Source organism: Spea bombifrons, chromosome 11, assembly GCF_027358695.1.
Source record: "Spea bombifrons isolate aSpeBom1 chromosome 11, aSpeBom1.2.pri, whole genome shotgun sequence".
NCBI classification, from domain to species: Eukaryota; Metazoa; Chordata; class Amphibia; order Anura; family Pelobatidae; genus Spea; species Spea bombifrons.
This window is the reverse complement of record NC_071097.1, coordinates 18,540,299-18,552,755: the sequence shown is the minus strand read 5'-3', so window position 1 is coordinate 18,552,755 and position 12,457 is coordinate 18,540,299. Positions and strand designations below refer to the sequence as shown.

Sequence of the window (12,457 nt, the reverse complement as noted above, 5' to 3'; positions counted from 1 at the left end):
TAGAGTGAACAAATTGTTTTTAAATGATTTCATGTAGAGAAGTAAAAAAAACTATCCAACTCTACCTGGCCCTATGTGAAAAGGTAACTGCACCGCTTAGTTACTTAAGCAACCAAATTTTATTCTTAATTGGTTTCAATTTCACCAGACACACCCAGACGTGATTACTAGCAGTCCTGTTGGAACCTGTCTTGCAAAATGATGAAGGCCAAAGCTCCCAAACAACAGTGATCTAAAGAAATTCAAGAACAGATGAGAAACAAAGTCATTGACCTCTATCAGTCTGGAAAGGGTTACAAAGCCATTTCTAAGGCTCTGGGACTCCAGCGAACCTTGGTGGGAGTCATTATCTACAAATGGAGAAAACGTGGAACAGTGGTGAACGTTAAAAGGAGTGACCGGCCTACCAACATTCCTCCAAGAGCACATCGACCACTCATCCAGGAGGTCACAAGAACCAAGACCGACATGTCAACAACTGCAGGTCTTACCTGCCCCAATTAAAGGTCAGTGTTCACAATTTCACAATAAGACTGAAAAAAATTGCATCTGTGGGAAAGGCAAAACCACTGCTGATCAGAAAGAACACAAAAGCTTGTTTCACATTTGCCAGAAAAACATCTCAATGATCCCCAAGACTTTTGGTATAATGTTCTGTGGACTGGTGAGTCAACAATGGAACCATAGCATTCTATAATAAGAACATACCAACAGTCAAGCACCGTGGTGGTTGTAGCGTGATGGTTTGCAGCTGCTTTGGTGCTTCAGGATCTGGGCGACTTGCCATAACTGGAACCGAAAATTCCCCTCTCTACCAGAAAATCCTGAAGGAGAACGTCTGGCCCTCCGTTCATGACTTATTCAGTAGGACAATGAAACCTTTGATTGCAGCTGCTGCTGGCAGGGGTGGCACAACCAGTTATTGGGTTTTGAGGGGGGTAATTACTTTTCAACATGGATGATATATGTTTTGATTAAACCCATAATAATTTAAAAACTGGATTTCGTGGTCACTCACTTTGTCTTATCTTAAAATTAGTTGGATGATCTCAAACGTTTGAATGTAACATTTAGGCAAACATTAGGCAAAAGAAATCAGGAAGGATACTTTTTCACAGCACTGTACAATGCCATGTCTATTTCAGTATGGAGCAGGAAGAATCCAGGCATTGAATATTGTTAACATGAACTTCTATTAATATAAATAAAATAAACTACTGCTAAACACACGTATCTTTAACATATAAAATTAATCTTAACTGGAATCTAAAACAAAAGTAGGAGCTAAATCATATTAGCTACAAACAAATACAATGCATCTACAAACAAATGCAAAACAAATACGGTATGTAGTCATTCTCAGCTTTAAAGGAACACATTTAAATTGGATTTCATTAGATGTTTTCTTAGAGGTTTCACAGAATTATATAACAAAAATAATAATTTTCCATCTACATGTTATCCAACTTCTGTCTTCTGCAGATTGGTAGTGGCGAAGAAGTTGTCAGAAATAATTCTGGTAGTCACAAATGGCTACAAATACATACATCAAGTGACCATGGTTACAGCCTCAGTATTCAGGCTGGCATTTCTAATTTTTTTTGCCCTTTTGCCAACCACTATTCCAGTGCACAGTTATAGGTGTTTAGAAGAAAAGCTTACTGTGAGCACACTGGCAGTTGTCACTGTGGGACATCCAGTTCCCTTTAACAGTAAATGGGCTTTTTCTATTACATGTTGACCCCGTTCCTAATTGCCCATTGCCGCCAAGACCAAAAGAATAAATTCGTCCAGATGAAGGGACAAAAGCCAATGTGTGCTGCCTAGGGAAAAAGTAAATATGAAATTAATGCTAGCAGAGTAAAACTAAAACGAACTCCTAAACGGAATCATTAGTAGTAGCACCTCTCTCACTTATTAGATGAGAAGGGGAGGAAACTAGTAGTCCTACTTCCTAAAATGTTACTGCTGATCTCTATACTTTTGCATTATCTTAAACTGAACTCTTTGGGTATATCAGTTACCAGCTCCTTAAAAAAAAATCTAGATTTGTCCAAAGCTGCATTAACAATATTTGTTTGGAAAGACAAAAGGTAAACATGACGTATGGGGAAATGATCATTTTACATCTTTAAAATCTTGACATGTATACCACTTCCGGTACTTTCATATTCCACAACGTACGTACCTCCCACATGCAATCTGCGTGACAATACTTCCCATGAGCTCAAATACTTTTCTTGGGTTGATTTCATGGTTTGTGGAATTGTGCCCAAGCTGTCCATATCCTCCAGCTCCAAATGTGAACACACCACCCTCCTACACAAATATAACATGTGCGAGTAAACATGTTGAATTGGGTCTATATATTCTTGTTCTTTAGTTATTTTTTGGGGATCAGAGTAGGGAAACTTCAAGAGGGCAACTCTTCCTTACATAGTAAGAACTCACATATATATCTGAATTGAGTCTGTCTTCAGGTAGAAAGGTGTTTCCATCTCTGCTATCCAGGCACATCAATAGAATACTAACATCAAATCTTGACATCTACAGCTTGCAGAACATCGTAAGACGTTACCTTTGTTAATGCAGCAGTGTGATCTTCTCCACAGCAAATATGTACAATTTTCTGAGACCGGAGAGACTTCAAAAGGGCAGGAACATGCCTGTCTGCAGAAATAAAAAATCATTTATAAGTGAAGTGGTAAATAGAGAGGGGCTTGTAGAACAAGATTTTTATTTTATTGTTTTAAATCTTCCACTACAGCAGCCGCCATGAACACACTAGACATTACCCAACACAGTAGGTCAGAACAAGCTATTCCAATAAAAAAAGAGATGCAAAACTAGCAGAGGGATAAAAGGCAGAAATAGACATTTAGTACAGAAATAGTTTTTGCTTCCTGGTCATTACCGAGCCAGTGCTATATGATGTCTTAATTATTTTGAAAATAGTGCACATCACTAAACCACTGAGCAATGCGCTGTGGAGTATCCTAAAAAGCTTTTATTAGAGTACAGTGTAAGTCATTAGAACGGAGGTCTAAAATTGTACACCGCAACTAAAAGGACAGTTATGCTTGTATTATAGTCTGGCTTTTGAGTATTTATGGAAGAGGACAGGACATACTGATACTGACAGATCGTGCTTGGCACAAAAAAATAAAAATTTGACCCTTCTGGGCATACACAGAATGTGCTCTTATTGATTTCCAGGCAGCCAATCAGTGGCAAGAATTTTCAGTAAGAATCCTCAGGTCAGTACTTTTATTCGGTATTTTTGAAGAATGCATATTAACGTACAGTAATTAAATAGAAATCCTTCAATAGTGGGGCTGTCAGGGACTGGAAACTGCTCCTTTAATGCTAATAAGAAAGATTTTTAATTTCTTACCAACTTCATCATTTAGGCCGAGCTGTCCAAACTTGTTACGTCCCCAGCCAAAAACGGCCCCTGAAAGCGTTAAAGCAAAACTGTGGGCTCCTCCTGCAGCAATCTGTGAGAAAGGGATTCCTGACAATGATTTGATGTGCCTTGGTGAGGATTCTCTCTTCCTCTCATAGCCCAAACCAAGTTGTCCATGTCGGTTTTGCCCCCATGCATAAATATTACTTTCTGGAAAGTAAAAACAATGTGAATAAGGAGCTAAACATAATTTTCTCTGGGTAGACATTTTGTCACATATGTATACAAGGAACTAGATCACAGGAATAAAAAGGTGGTCTTCAGTGTTCTTGAATTCAAATGTATAGTAGAGTTCTGAAAATAATAATATAAATAAATTCCCCCAAGGCAAGATGTTCTCTACATTTAAGTGGACCTATCCGCACAAAGTATTAAGTATTTTATTTTGGTTTCATGACATCATAGCAGCTGCTAAACTTTGTCAACTTACTAAATACTGCAACATCACATCTACCTCTCTTATGAGAGATAAGTAACTGAAAGCTGGCTGTCTAGAGACAGGAATCAGGTGTGGATTCACAGTGAAAGTTCATCTCATTACATGTACATCATGAGGATTTCCTTCTTTAAAAAGGGGCGAGTTGAACTTTCATGATGCATAGTTACATTATTTTACCTTCTCACAATGCACTGTTTGGGAAAAATCACACACACATCCCTGAGACAACTCAGAAAACCAACTGCACTGAATAAGGCACATCAGCAAAGTATATTTCAAAGGTGATGCCAATCTAAAACTAGAGGGTCAAAGGTTTAATGTGTAATGTAAGAGAGGGTGGTAGAGAAACAGAACATTCTCTTATGAGAAATGGCACAGGCTAATACAGTGCATGGGATATGAATAACAATATCCTCAATGTAACACAAGACCAAGGACTGGTTAAGGTCTAAGTCTTTTCTCAGGACAAATCAGTCTAAAGGTGAGTGCATGAAGTTTCCACTGAGCACTTTTACTCCCTGAAAACAGATTTCTGATGTCACGGTGAAATGGAATTTCCCACATTACTCTTTATGTTGCTACCCTAAAACCACTTTAATAAAGAAAAGAAAAGTATCTAAAAATATTTTTTTTATTATTTAAGATCTGATAGTTAAAAAAATGTGAACATTTTAGATTTGGTGCTCCATTATGGAGACCAGTAGTAGAGACATTTGCCCGACTATATCCAAGCAGTTCTGACCCTTGAGCAGGATCTGCTCTCCACGGACACCAAACCATTTTTCCCAACATTCTAGCTGTGATTACTTTTATAAGGACACATATACACATGCATATAACCTTAAAATTACATTGATCTTTAAATTCAAGATTTTTGAAATTCTATTAGCACACCATAATTTGGCTAAAGTACAAAAGCCCGACACACACAAGGAAGTAGATGAAGTTACCTCTGGAAAGAGCGAGCGAATGATGGTATCCACAGGCCACTTCAATAATATGTACTTCAGAGAGACTCTTTATATTTCTAGAAATAATACATAGAAGGTATTTTAATAAGAACCAAATCAAGCAGTAATTTTCCTCGCGATAAACAGAAGCCACATTGCAGAATTAAAATGTTCTGCTGCACTGCTAAGTGTGATGTCTGAACTTCTGACATAAAAGATTGTTCATACATTCTCCAGAAATGAGGGAAAATCCATTTCACAGAGGGTTAAAAAGAACACTCCCACCATCATTTTCTTTAGAGCATTAGACAGCTGCGGGGTCCTTTAATTTGTTCATGGTGTTCCCCTTGTAAATGCATCTGGCGCCATAAATGCTCCAGGAGTCTACTGATACTGATTGACTACTTCAAGCAAGCAAGAATCATCTGGACCATAGAGGGGAGAACAGACACGGGGCTGCAGCTTCTACCGCAGGAAAGTGCTTTATTTTTTTTATTTGTTTTTAAAGAACGCATATTAAAAGTTTTCATTTGAAGATACACACCGTAGTTTACGTCAACATAATATACATAGTACGGTGCAAAAGTTGTAAAGTGAGAATGCTTTCAAAAGTAGGCATGTTAATAGTGAACAGAAGAAAAATACAAATCAAATCAATATTTGGGATCACCACACTTTGCCTTCAAACTAGCATCAACTCTTCTAGGTACACTTGCCCAAAGTCAGAGATTTGTAAGCATAAAGTTAGGTGTATATATTGTAAACGACTTTACTATACAGGTGCTAATGATCATCAATAAAACACAATCATTAACTAAAACCGAAACAGCTGTGTAAGAGGAATTAAACTGGGCGAGGAACAACCAAACTCAGTAACAAGTGAGTTGGTGAACACAGTTTAATGAAAAAACTACTAAATTGATTCTACTGCTTGTCCTGAGTTTAGAAATACCTAATGTTTTTTTGCTTTTTTTTTCTGCACGATATGGGGCAATTAGTACAAAGTAGCATGTGTCTAGTGAAATTGGATTCAGTTATGAATAAAATGTGGTTAATTGGTTGATTTACTAACTAAGGGGCAATTACTTCTTCACATAGGGCCAGGTAGGGTGCATAGCTTATTTTTTTTTGGTTATATACATGAAATCATTTAAAAAAACATGTTTCTTTTCCCCCCTCCCCCCCCTTTTCCCTCTCCTTCCCCTCTCCCCCCCTTTTCCCTCTCCTTCCCCTCTCCCCCCCTTTTCCCTCTCCTTCCCCTCTCCCCCCCCTTTTCCCTCTCCTTCCCCTCTCCCCCCCCTTTTCCCTCTCCTTCCCCTCTCCCCCCCTTTTCCCTCTCCTTCCCCTCTCCCCCCCCTCTTCCCTCTCCTTCCCCTCTCCCCCCCCTCTCCCCCCCTTTTCCCTCTCCTTCCCCTCTCCCCCCCTTTTCCCTCTCCTTCCCCTCCCCCCCCTTTTCCCTCTCCTTCCCCTCCCCCCCCTTTTCCCTCTCCTTCCCCTCTCCCCCCCTTTTCCCTCTCCTTCCCCTCTCCCCCCCTTTTCCCTCTCCTTCCCCTCTCCCCCCCTTTTCCCTCTCCTTCCCCTCTCCCCCCCTTTTCCCTCTCCTTCCCCTCTCCCCCCCTTTTCCCTCTCCTTCCCCTCTCCCCCCCTTTTCCCTCTCCTTCCCCTCCCCCCCCCTTTTCCCTCTCCTTCCCCTCTCCCCCCCTTTTCCCTCTCCTTCCCCTCTCCCCCCCCTTTTCCCTCTCCTTCCCCTCTCCCCCCCCTCTCCCCCACTCCTCCCCCCCTTTTCCCCTGCACCTGCGTGCTTTTGGATTCCTCATTGTTGTATCCTCTTTTTTGCTGGACATGTGCCAGGTCCCCTGTTCCGTTGGTATTGCATATGTCATTTCGTGTGATATTGTCATTGCATTTCATTATTGCCCTTCTTTTGTTACGCGTCGGCATGCTGGGAACAACTCCTGTAACCTACTGTGATGCTACCTATGCCCCCCTCCCTTTTTTCCTTTCTGTATCCCTCCCTCTATTGTTTGGAAAAAAAAAATTGGATTTACCCTAAAAATACATGTTGTGTTTGCTCACACATTATTGCTGTCCAATACTAAAATTAGTTGGATGAACTGAAACATTTCTGTATGACAAAACGCAAAAATCGAAGAAATCAGGAAGGGGCAAATATTTTACCACAGGACTGTATGCTGATCTTAAACTTTTGAATCTTAGTTGAAGTGTGACATCATTAGGAAATAAGATGGAATTGAACCCAATAATAACTTAAATTTGGTTAATTGGTTGATTTTGTGAGGGGCAATCACTTTTTGACCAAGAGCTAGAAAGGGTTGGGCAGCTTTTTTCCTTCTATATATGAAATCATTTAAAAACTGCATTTTGTGTTTACCCTGGTTATCTTTGTTTACATAAGTAATATTTATGTAAGAAATACAGATTAGATCTAACTTACCTTGGAACTCTGACATATTCTTCTACTGTAGAAATGCCGATTTGTCCATCAACAGCAAGACCCCACGAAAACACTTGGCCTTTGTCATTTAGCGCCAAGGTGTGAGCTTCTCCACATGAAACTGCAACGATGTTCTGTGCGTCCAGAGCTCCAACCTGTTCTGTGAAGTAATTTGAACCCAACAGTTATACAATGTACACAATCAACATGAAAACAATGTTTTTGTTGACAAGGAAGAGACTGCTGTTCTCCTACAAGGGCCGTCCATTGCCATTTGCTGACTAGGATAGCACAATTATGGTTCACCTGGGCTTAAAGTATGGATGTAGAGGCTATACTGATGTTGTGGTAACTTTGGCTCTGCCTGGCCCTACTTTGGATGCAAATTATTTGGTTTCAGAAATTCTCTTCAGCATGCATTGTACTAAGCCCTTAGAAATATTCAACATAACGGCAAGGGAAAGTTTTCAGCACTCAGAAGAACAACTTGGCCTCAAACTGCTTAGCGAAGTTCTTTTGACCATTACCGAATTAATTTTAGCCCTAACACGATCATTTGTAGCAGTACCATACTTATGTGATTAATATTATATGTTAACAATAAAGACAAGTACAAATTGTGTGTGCTAGGATTGTTGCATATATATTACACATATACATACACGGTTTAAAATGTATTTAGTGTGATAATGTATTCCTGAATAATACCGTATTGGCTCGGATATAGGCCGCACCCTAAAAGTTAGGTGCTTTTTTTTTTTTTTTTTTTTTAAAGAAAAAAGCCCCCCCCCCGAGATATGCTGCCACTCTGTCCTGAACATGTTCCCCCCCCCCGAGATATGCTGCCACTCTATCCCCCCTCCGAGATATGCTGCCACTCTACCCCCCCCGAGATATGCTGCCACTCTGTCCCCAAGATGCCCCTCCCCGACCAGACTTACCAGTGCAGACTCCACGGGTTCTTGCGGGGCCGGCGGAGGACATCTATGCATAACGCGTATTCAACTTCCGGCGCCGGCACTTCCGCCGTGGGATGTACCGGCAAGGAAGATTCACCGGCAGCGGCGATGAGTGTGAACGACCTCCGCTGCCGGCACGTCTGCAAGATGTGCTTTAAAATCTCCCTTGTTCCCGGCAAGGGAGATTGTTACAGCAAATCGAGCAGACGTGCCGGCAGCGGAAGTCGTTCACGCTCATCGCCGCTGCACGTCTGCGCGATGCGCTTAGACAATCTCCCGTGCTGGCAGGAAGGCTGTCAGAGCGCATCGGAGAGTAGGATGCAGGTCCCCTGCACCGCTGCGGGGGATCTGTATCCTAACCCCGCTGCCTGCCCGGCGCCCGAATATAGGCCGCACCCCCACTTTAAAGACTTAAAGTGGGGGAAAAAAGTGCAGCCTATATTCGGGCCAATACGGTAAGTATCAGTTGATAATATTTTACAACTTTTTTAATAAATGATCAAATAAAACCTGGAGATAGTGTGTGTGTATTAAATATGAAATAAAATACTGTAATAAAGAGTAAAGATGAAGAGCAGGTGCCGTATGAATTACCAGAGATCTTTCTATGAACTATGTGTGTTTACAGAGGTGGTGTGACTCAACTACTCCAACATCCACATGCAGACCAAGCCTATTAGAACAGTTAAAATGAGGACCTTTTTACATAAGAATAAGAAAGGTTTACATGGTAATAAGAGATATTATTTCCCAAAACTAATATTGTTATTACTGTCAGGTCAGAAGATGTAGAAGTAAAATATACATGCTAGGTTAGCTACTTTATACCTGGTGAAGCATTTCACCAGTGATCAGAGTGGTTTGGTATGGCGGCCTGGTTTGGATCTTTTTTTTTATTTATTTTTTTTATTTTTTTTAAGAGCAACCAGTAACAAGCCAGTGTTCACTTTGTTTTTGGCTAGAATGTCTCACAGTCACATCAGAATAAAAAAAAAACAAAACTTAGAGTTGTCCGAATGACGTGGATTTTATTTTCTTCTGATGCCAGTAAAGCAAATACCGTATTGGCTCGAATATAGGCCGCACTCCCCCCCCCACTTTAGGTCTTTAAAGTGGGGGTGCGGCCTATATTCGGGCGACGGGCAGGCAGCGGGGTTAGGATACAGATCCCCCGCAGCGGTGCAGGGGACCTGTATCCTACTCTCGGATGTGCTCAGACAGCCTCCCCTGCCAGCACTTCCCACGGGGGGAGTGCCGGCATGGGAGATTGTCCAAGCGCATCGCGCAGATGTTCACCGGCAGCGGCAATGAGCGTGAACGACCTCCGCTGCCGGCACGTCTGCTCGATGTGCTTTAACAATCTCCCTTGCCGGGAATTCCCACGGGGGGAGTCCCGGCAAGGGAGATTTTTAAAGCACATATTGCAGACGTGCCGGCAGCGGAGGTTGTTTCTGCTCGCATCGCCGCTGCCAGTGAACGTCTGTGTGAACAATCTTCCTTGCCGGTACTTCCCACGGCGGAAGTGCAGGCAACGGACGTTGAAGTGTTATGTGTAGATGTCCCCCGTCGGCCCCGTGGAGTCTGCACCGGTAAGTCTGGTGTGGGGGGGGGGACATCTTGGGGACAGAGTGGCAGAATATCTCGGGGGGGATAGAGTGGCAGCATATCTCGGGGGTACATCTTTGGGACAGAGTGGCAGTATATCGGGGGGGGGGGCAGAAACCTTTTTCATTAAAAAAGCACCTAACTTTTAGGGTGCGGCCTATATGCGGGTGCGGCCTATATCCGAGCCAATACGGTAATGTGTGTTTTAAATTGCATGGTAATTTGTGATAAATTTTAGTATAAATTTAATGTTACAAAAAATAGCATAAATCAATAAATGTAAAATCTTGACCACATAACATTTTCCTTCAATAATGGCAATGTTGATACTTCGCATGTGGAATTTCCATGTATGTATCGTAAAAGATTTTTTACAAAGAAACATTTTGACTAATCTACATCGTGTCATTACAAAATATAAATGTAACTCAGATGGCATATCAGGTAACATTTGACGATCACAGACATCACCAACTCTGTTTAATAAGCCTTCTAGTTTGAGTAGTTAGAAAATGTATTTATCTACTTGCACTGATGAACACTGCACTAATCATATTCAAGATTCCAATTCACTAACCAGAAATGTTTTTTCCAAAAGACTTCAATCTTACCAGACGGGCAGTGTACTCGTTTTTAACTGAAGTCCATGTTTCAAAGGATTCCTAGGGTTTCCTCCCTATACACTATGTTTATTTCCTTTTTATATTTAAGTCACAAAGAAGTAGTGCTTTGGGAATTAGGAATTTGAAATAACTCAGTCTTCCACAACATGTACCAGAAGGCTAAGATGTTCACCTCCTCCATATTGTAGCTCTTCTAACACTTTTGGAAATTACCATCTACTGAGTGTTACTCAGCTTACTAGCTTCTATACTACAGAGAGTCTTGATGGTTTAAATGGTATTGAGGCTGGCATCTGAGTTAAGCCAAGATGACCCTTTAAACTATGCCAGTAAAAGCCCCAACACTGAGCAACACTCTGGCATTTTGTGCCCAGGTCTATTCCTGAACCAATTTAACCCTTAGTCAACAGGTCCCTATATGAACATGGACTGAATGGAATCAGCAAAACCATGATAAGCATCCAAACACTTTCCTAAAATCCAACAACTTCAGTATTGGTTCATCTAGAGCTCAGTAAAAATATAAATTAATTGACTTACCAGGCTTTTTTCTGCCTCTGTCATGTCCCAATTGGCCAAGATCATTACACCCACAGGTATAAACTGTTCCATCATCCAAAACAAAAACGGTGTGTCTGCTTCCACATCCCACATCACGGACGTTTTTATTTAGAAAAAAGTCACACCTTCTGGGCTCTACTACAATTTCTTCATCGATTCCTCCTAAACCCAGCTGTCCAAAGGAGGCATTTCCCCAGCACAACATGATTTGCGGTGTCCAGGTTCACTGGTTGAGGACAGCCTTTCAAATTTCTTGTGCTGCTAAAAAAAAAACAAACAAAAAAAAAAACATATTGATAAGTCAGCAGAGATTAATTTCCAAAACACTGGATCAAGAATAACATGGAAGACCATATGCTTTGATTATTCTAGTTCCAACAGAGCAACTGAGGCCCTTTTGAGTGTTTGCAAAGACAAGGAAAAAAGAAAGGAACAAAAAGTTTTGGGTTGGTTTATTTTACAATACTAAAAGTGTGGAATGACCTTCTGGTGCTCCACCATAGAAGCCGTAGAGGAAGTACCAGCCATCAGCCGCAGAGGTTGTCTACATGCATCGTGCAGACGTTCACTGGCTGCCAGAGAGGAGGATCCCCCACAGCACTGCATGAGACCTGGATCCTTCTCTCTGGCAGCCGGTGAACGGCTGTGCAATGCGCGCAGACAGCCTCCGCTGCTACCTGACACTTCCGCCAGGGCTTTTATGATGGAACACCGGCATGATGTGACCTTCCGGTGCTGTCACGGAAGTCCAAGGTAGCAGCGGAGGTTGTCTAGGCGCATTGTGAGGACGTCCATCGGCTGCCCCTACTTGACACCAGGGAATCTGGAGCATGCGGGACAAGTCTAGGGATGCATCGGTAAGTTGGTGGGGGGGGCAGACTGGCAAATAGGGGGGAATAAGGCATATCAGGGAGGCAGAGTGGCATATAGGGGGTATAAGGCATATCTGGGAGGCAGAGTTGCAAGCCAGGGGTAGGGTAGTCTTATATTCAGGCTTTTTCTTTTTTTTCTAAATTAATATTCAACGTTTGTGGGGTCGTCGAGCAAATAATATATTTTCGCCAGTACTGTTGCCAACAAAACATAACATATTGTCTGAAACTATTATAATTAAGAAATAAGCCTGTTTCTATTAAGAAAACACTTTCAGTGTTTGAACTGTTTATTTTAAAATCGGTAGCAACAATTGTAATAGCACTCACTCTGAATACCTAAAAATCACCAATAACAATAATAATAAAAACATGTAAGAAACTCCGGAACAAAGAGGTCCTCTCTGGTTAAACCATGTTCAAGAGGTTGACAGAGCCCTAGCCAGGGTCGGACTGGCGATGACTAGGCGGCCCTAGAACTTTAAGGCTGTCGCACATTATATTCCTATGCTCACACAGTGCGCAGA

General features: G+C 41.6%; 1 protein-coding gene across 4 annotated transcripts in view; it reads right to left on the bottom strand.

Annotated features, from left to right (window-relative positions):
• The window catches only part of HERC4 (HECT and RLD domain containing E3 ubiquitin protein ligase 4), a 37,387-nt gene that overhangs the window by 17,823 nt on the left and 7,107 nt on the right, over positions 1 to 12,457 (bottom strand). For 2 of the 4 annotated variants that reach the window (XM_053451050.1, XM_053451052.1), the window contains exons 2-8: positions 11,038 to 11,319; positions 7,311 to 7,470; positions 4,856 to 4,932; positions 3,395 to 3,616; positions 2,579 to 2,670; positions 2,189 to 2,319; positions 1,663 to 1,823 (exon numbers count right to left, since the gene is read on the bottom strand). In XM_053451050.1, the coding sequence (XP_053307025.1) occupies positions 1,663 to 1,823; positions 2,189 to 2,319; positions 2,579 to 2,670; positions 3,395 to 3,616; positions 4,856 to 4,932; positions 7,311 to 7,470; positions 11,038 to 11,263 (1,069 nt within the window). In that variant the 5' untranslated portion in view covers positions 11,264 to 11,319. Of the gene's footprint in view, positions 1 to 1,662; positions 1,824 to 2,188; positions 2,320 to 2,578; positions 2,671 to 3,394; positions 3,617 to 4,855; positions 4,933 to 7,310; positions 7,471 to 11,037; positions 11,320 to 12,457 lie in introns of those variants that run through there. The other 2 variants (XM_053451051.1, XM_053451053.1) reach the window with 2 other exon arrangements.